The sequence below is a fragment of the Chamaea fasciata genome, unplaced genomic scaffold (genome assembly GCF_029207755.1).
Source record: "Chamaea fasciata isolate MVZ Bird 193981 ecotype frontalis unplaced genomic scaffold, bChaFas1.0.hap1 SCAF_6, whole genome shotgun sequence".
Taxonomy (NCBI): domain Eukaryota; kingdom Metazoa; phylum Chordata; class Aves; order Passeriformes; family Sylviidae; genus Chamaea; species Chamaea fasciata.
Window position 1 is genome coordinate 23703427 of NW_027094091.1, and position 15074 is coordinate 23718500.

The window sequence follows — 15074 nt, forward strand, 5'->3', positions numbered from 1 at the left end:
AAAGTAAAGATAAGCTGTCTTATCTTTTTTTTTTTTTTTCATCCTGCAATTTAAATATCCTCTGGCTGAGGATGGAAGAAAGGGTTGTTCCCATTTTTAATTTTGTAAGTGTATTGGGGCTGTCAGTCTTACCTTCCTGGCATGAATTCATAATTCCAAGTATACTGACCCCCAGATAAATGCAGTCCTGCCATGACTGTCTCTTCTGACCATGAGAGTGGTGACTCAAGAGCATGTCTGTCCTTGCTTGTTATATTTCATAAATATTCTAGTTTAAGTTTCTATCCCTAGGGTTGTCCTGTTTAAGAATCAAAATATTATTTTTGATTTTAATGGTATCATCTGAATCAGTTCTTCATGCATGGTTTTTGAGGAGCAGGATCATGCCTAAATTTCTTCATAAACATGGATACTGCTTTTTGGTATAGGCATATATATATAGCAATTGTGCTGGTATTGAGTAGGGTTTACTAAATATACAAGGCACATTCACATGCTGGATGTCTTTGAAGTCATGACTTCCTCATGGATTGTACAATTCATGTAATGGTGATAACATATTTCTGTAATATCAGAAAATACATATTTCTTAATAGAAACGGTGTTCTGAATCTTTATAAATAGCTTCAGTGGCATAGAACAAATTATTTCAGCAATCTTACCCGTTATTCAGGTAAGTATCTGTTGAAAATTTAAGAAAGTGAGATACATATATATATATATGTATCTGAACAGTTTTATATAAAACTCTACTGCCTTGTTAAAATTGAGAGCTCCTCCATACTTGATAAAGCATAAGAACTAATTTATCCATGATGTTGAAAAGTATTTTTCAAATAAAAAGATATGACTTAGCCTTCCAAAATTGCCTTATAATATGGACAATGTTTATTGAAACCCTTCCTCATTTTAAAATAGTCCCTATGTTACCCAAAAAGGGGATCTGTTACCCAGTTGCCAACATCATACTGGAAATGCATTATTTGTAACCATGTACAAAAATGTGTTTGAATATTTTCAATACGTTGTTTTTAAATTCTATTTCAGCAACGAAATCCTGATGTTCGTCATGTGGATTTGGAGATACTGTAGACTTGAACGGGAGAAATCTTCAGGTTGCTGCCCTTGTGAAAAGAAGTCCTGTAAAGGGCTGAAAAGCTTCTGAGATTGCAGTGACCTCAGCACCATACCTCGCTTCCTTTGCCGTAGGCTTCCTGGACTGTTAGCACTGCTTCTGTTTCTGGAAGAGCGCTAGACTTGCAGACAAAAATTTCCATGGCAAAATCAGTTTCAAAAAGCTACTTGAGTTAAAATCCACAGGAGAGTCTGTCCAAGTATATTTACTGCGATCAAGAACTTAAAACTTGAGGTTTAATTAGGCAAATACAGCTGCCTGAAACTATACAACACACGTAGTTTTTCCATTTGTGTCCCTTTGCAGTTTGTTTGCACTTCTTTGGTTTCTTTCAAGATATCATTAAAGGTTCTTGGGAGATATTAAGATTAGATAGGAAGAGATTGTTCCAGTGGAACCTGCCAACCTTAAATTGTAATATTTCAACTGTGTGATTGTTTCACAGTTTTTCTTTTCTATGAGATAAATTGTTTCAAATGGGCACTCGCCTTATCTCAAGTACCATGACCTGGAAACCTGCTTTTTGCCACCATTATGATTACAACTGCACTTCAGGAAAATAAGGCTTTTCACCTTAGAGGAGCCAGCTGTGTGAGTTTAGCCAGAGTACATTAAATTACTGTGAAAAATTACTGCATACAAATTTGGGTGCACTTCCGCTCTTTAAATTTTGTTTGGTTTTTTTTTTTCCCTACTTTGACACTTGTTTTCTTATTTGTAAATATCTTCAGATGTAATCTGGGAGATATTTATGATAGTGCTTATTAAAAGTTACCTGGTGTTTTTGGCTTTTTATATTTTGATAGACTCTATTGCCAGATATGGTCTTTGCTAGAAGATGCAAGAGATGTAGCTGGAATATATAATAGTAAAAATGATCTATTTATAATTAAACAAATTAATACATTGTATTTTTAATTTATTTGCCTTTAGATATTACCTGAATTCCAAACCACTTACTCTGAAATTTTTGATAACTTGACCTTGCTTGTTTGGGAAAGCACAGTAATTCTATCAGTGGTCCTCAACAATCCAGAGATAAGTGATTAATTTATAACTTTGAAATGTGAAATTCTAGAACTGTGTACAGTTGTCTCAAGGCTTTCTGCAGTAGGTACTCAATTTGTACCAGATTCTTTGAGAACGAGCCTTTATTAATAAAGCCATGAGTACTGAACATGCAAGTTGAAATATAAATGAAATAACCATATTTAAATAGCACTGAGGAAAATTCTTTATGCACTTTAATGTAAAATAAGATTTGCTCGTGGGTGACAGGTGGTAATAAGACCATCCTAGTAACTCAGTTGCTTTGCTGAGTAATGGCTGAATTGCTGAAAGAAGAAATGTTTATATGAAACACAAGTCTTCAAAAATCAATGTAAGATTATATTACAAGAATTGCAGCAAATAATAGTGGAGACCAATATGTCCATATCTGACTAAAAGCATTTTAGAATATTTTTTTTTCATACTAGGTGTCACCAGTGAACAATGAGAATTTAAAATAACATGCCTTTTTGACAACTGCAAAGCACTTTGCATGCTGGTCATTTTAAGTATGAAAACATTCCAGAGTTAAGTGACAGGTGGGGCTTCACATACAGTAATTGTGGGTGAAAGGATCTCCTCGGTACCCTTTTCCATAATCCCTATTCACTGGTGGCTTCTTTGTAGCATATTACCTTATGGCTAATTCAAAAGAAGGCTTGCTTTATCTGGTTTTCTCCTATTGTAAAACTAGTTAGTATATTTAAGCCTGATGATTTAAAATGCAGTTTAAAGGTAATTTGGAAGTCTCCCATATCAAATAAATAAGGCATATTTTAGCAGATTACAAATAATTCACCTTTCTCCTTGCCCTTCTATGTAAAATTCATCTCATCTCAGTATGCACTCTCCTGGTATTAGTCTTATTCATGAAGAGCACTGGAATCTGGTAACGCATAACATGTTTTCTTCTCCCTAGAATATTTATATGGATTTTGAATTTGAATAAACACATTAATAAACCAGTAATTTCAGAAATCAAAAACATGAAGAGAAGTAAAACTGGGAGAATAATTTTCCTGAAGAAGTTAGAGAAGACAGCCAGTGCTATCCGAGTGGTTTGCTTGCTGGAGTTACTGATGAATGAACAGTGTCAATGTGCACTTTGCAGGGCAGAACTTTCCCTGTAGGGTTAGTAAACGTTATCTCAATAGCAAAGTGTTCCTGTATCATTTTCAAGAGGAGGTATGAGCTTATATTCTTACAGGACATCTGCTCCAAAAGCCTATAATTTTTTTTTTTTTTAATTCATTGGAGATGTAATTCGTTTGAATTCTCATCTTAGTTTCCCTATTTGAGTCAGAAAAATACCCATCCACACCTTTTGTTTATATTCCAGGATAGAATTGAGTCCTTGTCTCCCAGTTACTTTACTGATTATAGCATCACAATATGTTAAATTCAAGATGCCAGGACTTGAGTGTTTTGGGGTACATTACTGTTGACCAGTCTGAGGACCCAGTTCCATTTTTTAAAGTGACCTGGATGGTGATGTACTACAAAAAGGCAGGCAGACTGGTTTTGGCAGCACCGTGTAAGTTTGCATGTCATGCAGTTGGATGAATAGCTGATTCATTGAGCCTGCCAGGTTGGAAAGGAATACTAATTCCAAGCTGTTACATTTTAATTTTTATGTTGTAATTTGCAAATTGTTTTTAACAGATATGACATTTTTACTGCTTTTTTTCTTTAACTGTCTTTATAGTCAAAACCTTGAGGTAATGTGGGTCCACAACTTAGTTTACTTTTGTTTTAATGTTTTTTGGGAAAACAATTAGCTAATACATTTACATTTACGTGATAGAGTCCTCAGATTAAAGAACTGTACATGTGTGGAGCAGTGAATTTTCTTTATCACAAATGCAATTACAGAATTGGTTTTTTTACTGATTTCAAGGAAAAGAAGCGAGGATTTACGTAACAATAAAGTTATATTCTAGGATTTTTTCAGTTAAGGTGTGGTGTTTTAAAATAATTTATTTCTGTAGATTGGCCTTGCAGGTTCTTTTTTTTTCATTGTGTTCAAAATACGGCTGCCCTCTCTGCTTTGTGGAAGATTTCTTACATGCTGTGCAGTGACTCATAATTCTGTAAAACTTGCAATGTTTGAAAAACTTGTCTTAGTGTTCTAATATACTGAATCATCTTAATGACATAATGGCTGGATATTAATAATACCTTTTTATGTAGAATATTTTTTTCTGTAAAAGATAAAATTTTGAAGTGATTATCTTTCCCCCAGCAATGAACTTCAAGTCTAAATTGTCTCCATGATACACTGGAATTCAACATTCGATGTGGTGTCCCTTGCCCCCTCCACTTTTAAAGCATTTATTAAGGATACAATAGTAGTAGTAAATACCCCAGTGGATTACTGTATTACAGGGACTGTTTGGTGGTCCAGAAGTATTGTGGGGAACACATTTTTTAAGGAGAAGTTTGCATCCTTTATTCCTTGTGAATCATCCTTGAACCGAAGGCTTTTTAAACTGTATTTTTTTCTTTCCTTGAATTCCCACATGGATTTTATTGCTTTAAAGTGACTCTTACTTTTGGAGGAAGAAGCTATTATGAACATCTTATGTTTTTAAAAGCAGGGCTAAATTCTACTCTTGATCTGTGAATTTTGTACTGTACTTCTTGTTCATTAATAGTTGAGAATACTGATTACTGTTTTGAAAGCTACAAACCATGTTAGCCAAAGCCAAGTTTTCTGGTTCTGTCGGGTGCAGCTTTTTCAGCTGTATCTGGAGACTCAGTTTTTGACAGATTTCAGCTGCCCCCTCTTTGATAAAGGAGTGTACAGGAATGTTTTTAGGTATGTTTTATCTAGGTTATACATTGATTGCAGTCTTGTGTTCTCTTTATTTGTAATCATTTTACCTGTTTTTTTTTCTGTAACAAAGAAAAAAATATACATTGTAGAAATACCTCTAATAGTGATGAGTACATCAAATACAGTCTTCATGCAAAGAATTTTTATGGCCAGTCTATTCAAAGCGTGGCAATTTTTAAAAACAGCCTTTTTCTAAACTTGACTTAGATGTTTTCCTTATGGAGGAAACCAGAGCACCATATTGTTTAAGATTTGAAAACAAAGTGTTTCCTTTTATGTTCATATGTTCTTGAGGCATTTTGGCATGGTAGAACAACTGATAAATATTGACTCTTGTACAAAACCTGCCCTTCTGCGCATACCTAAAGGCTTACAGAAGTGAATACAAAATGACAGCTTGCTTTTTTCCTTCTAGCTTAAGTATTGTGCTGCTTCTATTCTTATTGTTGGCTCTGAATAGAGAGTACCACTAACACCTCTCTTGCAGTTTACCTGCATAATGTAAATGAGAAGTTGAGATGTACCAAAAAGATTTTTTTTTCTAGAGGTTTTGCGTACCTTAAGTAATTTTTCCTTTCTTGTGTTAGTGAGGCACAAATCATTATGATCAAAAGTAGACTGTATTACATAAAAAAAAAGAAATAGGAATCCAGGCTCTAAAGTACAGTAGTTCAATTTTTGAAATGTATGTCCTTTGAGGAAAATAAAACAGAAGCTCTAAGTGGATGTAGGGTCTATAGAAACTGCAGTCAGTCAGGCTTTGCTGAAGCAAAAGAAACTAAAAGTATATGGTAGAAAGAAAAGAATACAGGGAAGGAAAAGACCCGAGATGTTGAGCACTTGGAGATAGGAAGGGATGAAAATCATCTAAAAAACTTGTCCAGAAATAAGAAATAATGATTGGAAGAGTAAAGAACAGTAAGAAATTATATTTTATTAGAATCCACAAAACTAGGTTAGGATGAGGTTTTCTTTCTTTTACCAATATTCTGATAGTTGAGTAATTCCCCCAGCAAAAACTCATATTTTTTCCTGTAATGAAAATGAGAGCCTCTGTCTAACTATGTCCTGATATGGTGTTCAGCCTTGCAGGTACAAACCTGTTTGTCCACTGAAAACTGCTAAGGGTGATATAATCTCAGTTGTTGGTGGTGACGTATGTGTTTGGTAAGTGGAGGGTGAGTAATGTTATTTGTGGAAATGAGAGCTGGAGTGCATTAAAGAGAAAATTAATTGATTATTTTAGACAGAGGATGACTGAAGCACCATACTTTCCACTTACTGTGGAAAAAGAAGTGCTCTGTTCTAAGGTCTGCAGAATTCTTGCAGTGGACTGTAGTCATTGATGAATACATTAGTGTGTATTTTTCAGTTTGCTGAGATGTCTGTGGATAAGCAAGATTTCGAATTAAACCACATTCTGAAAAGGAGATAAAACATTCAAAATGTGATGTGAAAAGGATGTATGTTTTTTAATACCACAGACACTATAGTATATTTTAATAGATAGGCAGAAAATATTCTGTATTACATAGGGTGCTTGTGGACATTTTTTTTTTCTGGGTAAATCAAAGCCACGAATTAAAATAAAAGGTCGTGGTTACTTTTTGTAAGTGTTACACTAACAGCAAGCCCAGTCAAATTTTTGTATAGCCAGCATTCATAGTTCTGTTCTGGGAGTGAGGTGCCTGTTAAAATAGTGGAATACAGGGCCATAATCTAGCATAAGTTTGGTTTTTGTAATTAAATTTGGACTGCGTTTAAAACTTTAAACGTTGTGATCAGCTGCGTCAAATATGAAGTCAGAAGAAAAAAGCAATGATGTATAAATGATGTAATATAACAGAGATTTTGTAAGTTTCTCTTCTAATTAAATATACTGAAGAACTGTGTGAGAAGTGTTCGGAAAATGCTTAAAGCATTTGGAAAGCATTTTGGCTATTGGCAAGATGGTATTAAATTTGAACAGTGAACATTGGATTGAATGACAGTGGATTGAATGACAGTGACGATTTTTCACTCCTGGTAGAACTTTCAAAGGGCAATCTCAAAGTCAAGATCTATTTTCCATGCAGCCTTTTAATCAGATTCACCAGTTCCCTCCCCACCCTGCGCCTTGCATTTTGGTGTATTGGCTTTTTCATTCTGTGTCTTGGTTACTCCATATTAGTATGGGGAAGTCATTTTGATTTATGAGGTGTAGATATTGGAATACTTACCTGCATATGTTTGTTTTGTAATTATACTTGAATTCAGTACATTCTGTATCATGTCTGGAAGTTGTAATTACTCAGTAAAATGTTACATAGCCAGTAAGGGTTGTGTTCTGTTAATTTAAGCAATTTTATATGTATTGGAAAAGTAACCAGTAATACTGGCTTTAGGCAGCTGATGATTTGCTACGTTTCTGAATTCAAATTGCATATAGCAATTTTATGGATGCAAAACAATGGTTCTGTCCATCTATTTGTACTAGTTATTCAATCTGCCTTTGTGACACTGGCACACCCTGTTCAATAGCATGAGCTCGGTGAGGGAGCAGCCTGCCCAGGCTGGCCAAGCTCTGTATTTGTTCTCTGAATCTCACTGGCAACTCTGCTTTTCATCCTGTTCACCCCCTGCCCTCAAAGAGGGTGGTTCCTTCCCCAGTACTGAGAAAGCTCTTTCTGCCTGGCTCCGAGGCCCCACTGGCACTGTCTGCAGTTGGGACTAGATGTAAGGATCCAGGTGTAAGGATGACATGAAGAAAGATAGTACTACAGATGGGTTGCATGTCTGTGTATAGTCAAGGGTATGAAGAATTCCTTGAAGAGGCTGGATTTATGTGTTAGGCTTGCCTAGTAACCATAGTTTCACAATCCCAGCAAAGCTGTCCAAGCCTCTTCCGAAAAAGCTTGAAATTAGTAAACTTTATAAAGGATTTAATATACTGTCTGGTACACTTAAGTGCTACTTTTTATCAGTAATACCAATGAACCTGCTTATTTATCAAGTTTCGGAAAGAGCTGCTTCTAATTGGGCTAAAAAATGTTAGTGGTTGGAAAAAAAAGAGTCAAAAATGTCAGAAATTTGGCTGATGAAGTGGAGAAACTTTGAAAAACTGGAATTTTTGTCTATGGTATCAGATACCAGAAATGAAGTGGTCAAGCAACATACTGCAGGAAAGATTTTGGCTCTGCGCTCTGTGTCCTTATTGCTAAAGATGTTTCATAGTTGAGAGACTCTATTTCTCAAGAGAAGTTTGTTGACTTCCTATAGTTTTGTTGTGTTTGTTTTTTTTTTTTCTCTAATGAACCAAATGGCACAAGATCCATCTGAGCAGAGAAGTGAGGGCCTCATCTCTTGTCTATTTGACGTCAAGTTCAAATACTGGGCTGTCTTTGGGCTGTTGGAATAACCAAGCAAGTAGTCTAAGCCACTTTGAAAGAGGGAGAGAGCTCTGTCTTTTCATGTAATGTAATCTGGAATCTTCAAAATCCATTCTTTATTTGCTGTCTGTGGCATTTACTGAAAGGCCAGTCCAAAATAATTGTGTTGAATGGGAAGTAATGTGTTGAAGTGAGACCTTGCAGTCAGCTGGTTGAAGGTGATCTTAAAAGTACTGTTCAAGAATGAGTTTTGTCTATCTCTGCAAATATTTTATGAGGGACTTATTAAAAGATCAAGAAAAGTAAACCTTCCTTTAGCATTTGAATTAAACTTTTTTTTTTTTTTGAAAACCCTAGGAAAAGGGACATATTTTTTGCTTTAACAGAAGTTGTGCCAGTTCAGCTCCCAATAAATTACATGTCTTGATTTTCACAGGCTCTTCGTGATTTTAATTATTTTTTTTTTTTTTAAATTTAGACTTCAGTTCTGATGCTGAATTGGGGCTTAGTAAGATCTTTTCTAAATTCTCTTTCTGACACTTGAGGTGACTTAAATGTTATTCACTGCTCTAGTGTAAAACTGATTTTCAGTGTTTTAGAGAAGTATTTTTTTTACCCCAAAGACTGATTGAATAGCAGTTTACCTACTGTTCAATTTACATTAAATTGGGCTACTCTGAATACACAAAATATTTCAGTTTAGGGTTTAAATGTGAGGGCTTTATTTTCTCTAAGTTAGTCATAAAGAAAATCCATCTTGAATTTCAACCTCTGTCTCTGCATGTTGTAATTGTATGTAAGTGTATTTGGCTGCAGATTTGTACCTCACTGACATGTCTCATGAAAGACAACTTTCTCACCATCTCAGCAAAAATAAAAAATACTGTGTAAGAAGATCCTAATGAATTTGGACAACTTGGAAATCTTGATGCAAGAAAGACTTTCCAGTAAGGCTTGAACCCATTCTGCTCCTTTATGCTTTGCACTGATTTCATTGGTTCTGACCTTCACTGTAGAACCTCAGTTTCTAGGTGGTTCAAGACAAAGGTTTTAGAGAAGAGTTTTGGAGAAGACTAATTCCAAAATCTATGTTCCAGGTGCTCCATCTGCTGAGTAGGTAATTGGACACTTCTGGATCATTGAAGGAGATATGCAGTGCTACTCTGGCTATCATTTGCTGGGTTTACGAATGTGCCATGGTCAACTTTTTCATGGAAATGTCAGCCTGGAACAGTCTTCCTGATGCTGTGGATGGGAAAGATACCCCAGGTGTTTCCTTGACATTCCGTTTGTCAAGAAACTTTGTTGGAACTTGCTGCTCTGCTTCTTTGGATCATCCTTTACCAAATAAAAAAAATCCCTCTTTCCATCAGTTCAATGAGTAGTTCAGGTTTTGGCTCTTTGAGGTTCTCACATAATTTTGGAAGAATTTCAGCTTTTCAATCACATTGCTACCAGGCATTTTTGAAAGATTTAATTAGACTTTTTCTGCTGTACTATTGACCCTGTTCCTAAATAGGAACTAAATTTAATATTAACTTTTCTAATGGGAAACTACTTTGAGTCATTAGCAAACCTGTTTCTTTCCATTTTCTTACCAAGACAGCCTAGGTTGAGGCAATTATATCTGTCAGATGAGTTAGAAAGTTTAAAGCCTTTTTGAGGACAAAAGGGTTTTTTAGCTTTTTCCCAACATTTTTGTATAAGTTCATGTCAGATTTTTTTCTCTCGACTTAGCTAATTAATCTGCTGGTGTGGCTTTTTTTTTTCCCTTAATGTAATACATTTGCAGTAGAAGCTGCTTTTATACTTCAGATGTTGAAGGGTCTGTGGAGGAGGGTTTTTTGCATTCCTAGGGCAAGGTCATATACTGAGATCTACCAAGTATTCCAAGGGGGCTCTCTGGTGCAGCAAGGAAGCTTTATCCCTGGAGAGCTGTTTATGTATGAACTTGCTAGAAAATAACCAAGACAGAGCCTCTGATTTAAATAGGCCTTAAGGAGTGGTCAGGTCACATCAGTGGTGTTGGTTTGCTCTATCGATAACTAAGATTTATGTGATGGTTGCCTGGAGCTGTATTCACACTTACCTTGTGCTAAAGCACTGGGGTATTGATGAGCCTAAGTAAGAGTCAGGTAGGGAAAGATGAGTTATTTTTCAGAAATGGAGATCTTTTTGCGATTATGTGCATGTTTCCAAACAGAAATTAAAAATTTTTAAGTCAGTACATGTATTGTTGTCCTTGCTGCCTGAGCTAGTGACAGTCCACTGGCTTCAGTCAGTGCCTCAGCAGAGGAAAGGAGACAGAGAAAACCCTGCCTAGCTGAACTCTTGAGGACAAGATTTTGCAATGTGAGTAATCTTACTGAAGTAAGATTACAAACACTTTAATAATATGAGCTTGCACATGAGCTTGTTCAAAGCAAATGAAGTAAAAACTACCTTCATACACATGAGGTTCAATATCTGATTTGGACCTTAAAGTTCTCTTCCAGGACATTGCCTTACCAGTATGTTTAACAGGTGTTTAGTGGAAGAGTGATAAAATGCAACATTATTGAATTACACTCCACATCTGTGCTGCTTGTTCCACTGCAGTTACTTCCCAGGCCTGCTTCTTCCTCATCCCAGGTACCTCTTCTATACCCCTTCTCACTGCCTGCCAAGCCCCAGGTACTACCTCTCACGCTTAGCTACTTCCATATGCCCTGCTGTTAGACCTAATCTCTCTTTTCAAGCTTCATAAACCCAATTGCTGCCTCTGGTCCTTCTTCCCTGCCAGCTTTCCTTGCTGGGTTCCTGCGTGTGTTGCTCCTTCGTCCTGCTTGGTTCACACACAGCCCATCCCTGTTCTGCCCTGCCTCCAGATCTACCCTCAGACATTTCCAGCCATTGCCCAAAAGTCTGGGAAGTCAAAGTTTTTCAAAGAGAAGCTAATTATAATATTTTGCAGATGGATTAATACAGGTTTTCTACCTCCATTTCTCATATTTACCTGAAATTATTTTGGTGGGGGATTGGTAAACTATTCTCACTAACTGTGATTTTCACCAAAAAAAAAAGCAGTAGGCTGAAGCCCCTGACCTAGAAAATACTTGCCCAACCCCTGATAATTTTGCAGCATTACAGGCACCCAAAAGCACTGTTTTACAATGGCACTGTTTGGTAACCATTTCAAGTGGCTGACACCAGCCTGTGGGCAGGCCCTGGCTTCACAGCCCAGCAACAGTGGTTTGCTGTGGTGAATGTTTGTCACTATAATTCCTCTACAAATTATCTGGAGCCAGGATTTTCTAAAGCGTTTAAGAGGACAGGATACATTCAGCCATCACTGGATTCTGAATTAAAATGGGATTTAAATGTCACTGCCTGAAAAGCCAGGTTTTGAGATTGCAGATGGGTACTTCCTTTGAACAGTCTTTGTATTTAACCAGCATATAAATCCATGTGGTTGTACATTGAGACGAAAATTATTTATATTATATTCATACTTGAATTCTTCATAATCTTTCACTGTGTTTTTGGTGCTTCATACCAAACAAGCATGTAATGTAAAAGAAAATGCTCTAGCTCTTTATATAAATCTAAAACTTTTAATATACATTTATAGTGAGACCCAGGTATCACGCTGTCACACTGACACAAGATTGCCTCTGGAGAAAGAAAGAGACAGGTTAACCAGAGACTAACTTTTATTGTGCATTTTTATGCAACAGAACAAATGGAACTGGAGGTATGTAGTAATAAAACCAATATTCAAATTAGAATTAACACCTGAAATAGTAAACTGTAGGTAACAAATGTCTTTATAATTAAAAAATATTGACTGTTTAAAAAATCCTCTAAGATTTTATATTCTTTAAAAGAAATGTGTGTTGCCACATAGAAAACAATTCACACATCCTATAGAAATTGTCACAAAAACCTTACTAGTCTATATTACACTATGCACTTCTCTTTTGTACAATATCTGATAAAGGTCTATCCCTAACCTGTACTTACTCTACACAGTACAATCATCATAAGAAAGTATTCATAGAATTAACTACACCATAACAATAAAAATATCAGGATTAATGTATTTTTTTTTTTAATCACAGTTTCTCCACAAATATTTGTCATAGAAAATATAGCGAAGGCATGTTGGCACAGATGGGCGTGCGGTGCTGCTACACAAAGTTTGAGAGAAGGCAGATACATAAATGACAGTAAGATTGAAGCGTATGGAAGGATAAGACAAGGATCTCTATCCTCCTGGGACTTTCTGGAGTGACATGATAGATAGCAGTTTCCTTCTGTCACTTGGAAGGGATGTGCTGGCTTATAAAGCACACTGCCTAAGTATCTGCAAGGGCTTATGTGCTATCTATTATTTCAGGTCCCGTATCTAACATATTGCAGCTATTTAGATGCTTCAGTGTGTATGAATTTATAACACCTAACGAACAAATTAACTGGAGTAAGTTGTTGTGCAAGGTTTGGGATTTTTAAAATGAAATGTCTGGGTCAAGTGGCCATTATGGCAATTAAAAACAGACAACTGACAAAAGTTTTTATACTCTGTTACTTTAAAACCAAACATGAACAAAAATATGAGCTGGTGTCTGCTAATGCCTGTCTGTGACCATGATTCATGTCACTGGCCAGTGCACATAAGCAATTGAGGACAAAATTTTGTTCATAAAAAAAGGTCCAAACCTGCAAAGCCATTTCTACTGCTGAAGTGGCTTTCAGGATGAAATTATACTTTTGGTTATTTTGCACAATGAGAGTAGAGGATTGTGAGTGGTTCCAGGATGCTGACTATGCTTTTCACACTAAAAATAAAGCTAGGTTTACTAGTTATTTCAGCAAATCTTTCACTTATTAAGCGAGAGGTCTGTCCAGATCAGGAATTCTGTTCCGTGACTGTTAAAAAGTGTTTATATTTTAAACATCATACAATTAAGCATCTGAAAGGAAACCATCACAATGTTTACAAAAATACAGCATGATACATATCGCTGTGGACAAATTTACAGTATAATGTTGACTCACACGTTCTGACATGTTTTACCAAATAGTTCTGGCATGTGTCACCACATTAAACATAGACCAGCAATACTTACACCATCTGAGCAATGTAACATCTTCTATTATAGTTCTTTTTAAAAAAGTGTAAGTTCAACACCGAAAAGCTACTATAGGATATCTGTACTGTGACATTTCTATACACTGAATTTCTCCTCCAGAGGCCACCACGTGGTGTGACCGCTCCAAAATAATCACCTCCTGCCCGTAATGAAGGAATGCTGTTCTAAACCCCTTGGTCTAGTGAGGTCCCGTGTGACTAAACTGCTAGTTGACTTTCAGAAAATAAATTAATTATTTTGGGGCCAGCGAGTACCTTTCCAACCCCCTTTCAAAAAAATCACCAAAACTGAAGTGAACCGAGAGGTATTGGACATTTGAGGGCCTAAAGGGACTGAGCAAGGTCCTCTCTATGGCAGCGCACGGTGATCCCGTGTCCCGAGGTGCCCCATGGGCCAGGAGAGACCAGTCACAGCCACAGGCAAAGGGGAGGCAGAGGGCAGGAGGGAGCTCCTGTGGGGCTGAGCTGAACTTGGAGAGGATGCCTCAGCCCTGCAGCCAGGCTGGGCCTTGAGGCTGGGCTCTCTGCACCCCAGAGAGCCCTTCCTGGTCTCTGAGGAAGGGTCCTGGTGCCTCCTGCCTTGCCCTGTGCATGGGGAGAAGGTCGGGAAGGGGAGGAAAAGGGGAAAAGGAGCCGTTAGTAGCTACGCTTGTGGCTTGCACAAGGCGGTGAGGAAAGCTGGGGAGTAGGAGAGACGCGTTCAGGAGAGTCAACGCTGATGAGGTAGCACTAAGGATGGTCAAAAGTGAAGTGAGCTTTCTTTCCAAAATACAGTTCCCTGTACCTGCCAGTGGGGAAATGTTGCCTCAGGAAGTGCTGGTTCAGGCTGTGGAAGATGCCAACACTGGCCTGAGCGAGCACACAAAGGTAAGGAGATGGAAACACCCTGATGAGGAAAGGAAAGGGCATCATTTCTTTGGCATTGCATGTTTCTGGCATGGATCAATTTAGAGTGACAATGGACTCCTAAACATTTAAATCTGAACTTTTTTTGTGGATTGACTTCTGTTTTTAAAGCTAGCATCTGCTTCCAGTGTTGTGCACCACTGTGAATTCTGCTCCAACAGCTCTTTTCTTACAGCTCTCACTCTGGAACCTATGTCAACTTACTACAGAACACTAAACCAGGCTCTTCTTGCCCAACCCCTCCCTGAATGCAACACTGAGCAGGACCAGCACATTGCCTCGCCTCTTTCAAGGAATGGATACAAAACACAAATTAAAGTGAAAACAAGAAAAGGCAATTTAAAGCCTCTAAAGCTACGTAATATGGCTGCAGAATAGGAACAGACAAAGGAAAATCTGTCTTCTGAAATGGCAATTTGTTTTTAGCAATCTTGTTTTAATGAAAACTGTCATGATCAACTCTAATCCTCTAGAAATCTAGATAAATATACTGTCTATCTGATATACAATGCAATTTTTATCTGTTAGAAGTGTCTGTTATTGTTCTGGGTCTTTGAAGGATTCTGTTGTTGATGAGTGCTGCTGTTTTACTCGGGAAGCTTAATTTCCTGACAGAGCTGGCTAAGAAAGTCCCTGGATTTTCTATCT

General features: G+C 37.1%; 1 protein-coding gene across 2 annotated transcripts in view; it reads left to right on the top strand.

Moving 5' to 3' along the window:
- The window catches only part of SLC30A9 (solute carrier family 30 member 9), a 31064-nt gene extending 26929 nt beyond the window's left edge, over positions 1 to 4135 (top strand). For both annotated transcript variants that reach the window (XM_066185672.1, XM_066185671.1), the window contains exon 18: positions 1048 to 4135. In XM_066185672.1, coding sequence (XP_066041769.1) covers positions 1048 to 1092 — 45 coding nt within the window. In that variant the 3' untranslated portion in view covers positions 1093 to 4135. The remainder of the gene's footprint in view (positions 1 to 1047) is intronic.
- The last annotated feature ends 10939 nt before the right edge of the window (positions 4136 to 15074 follow it).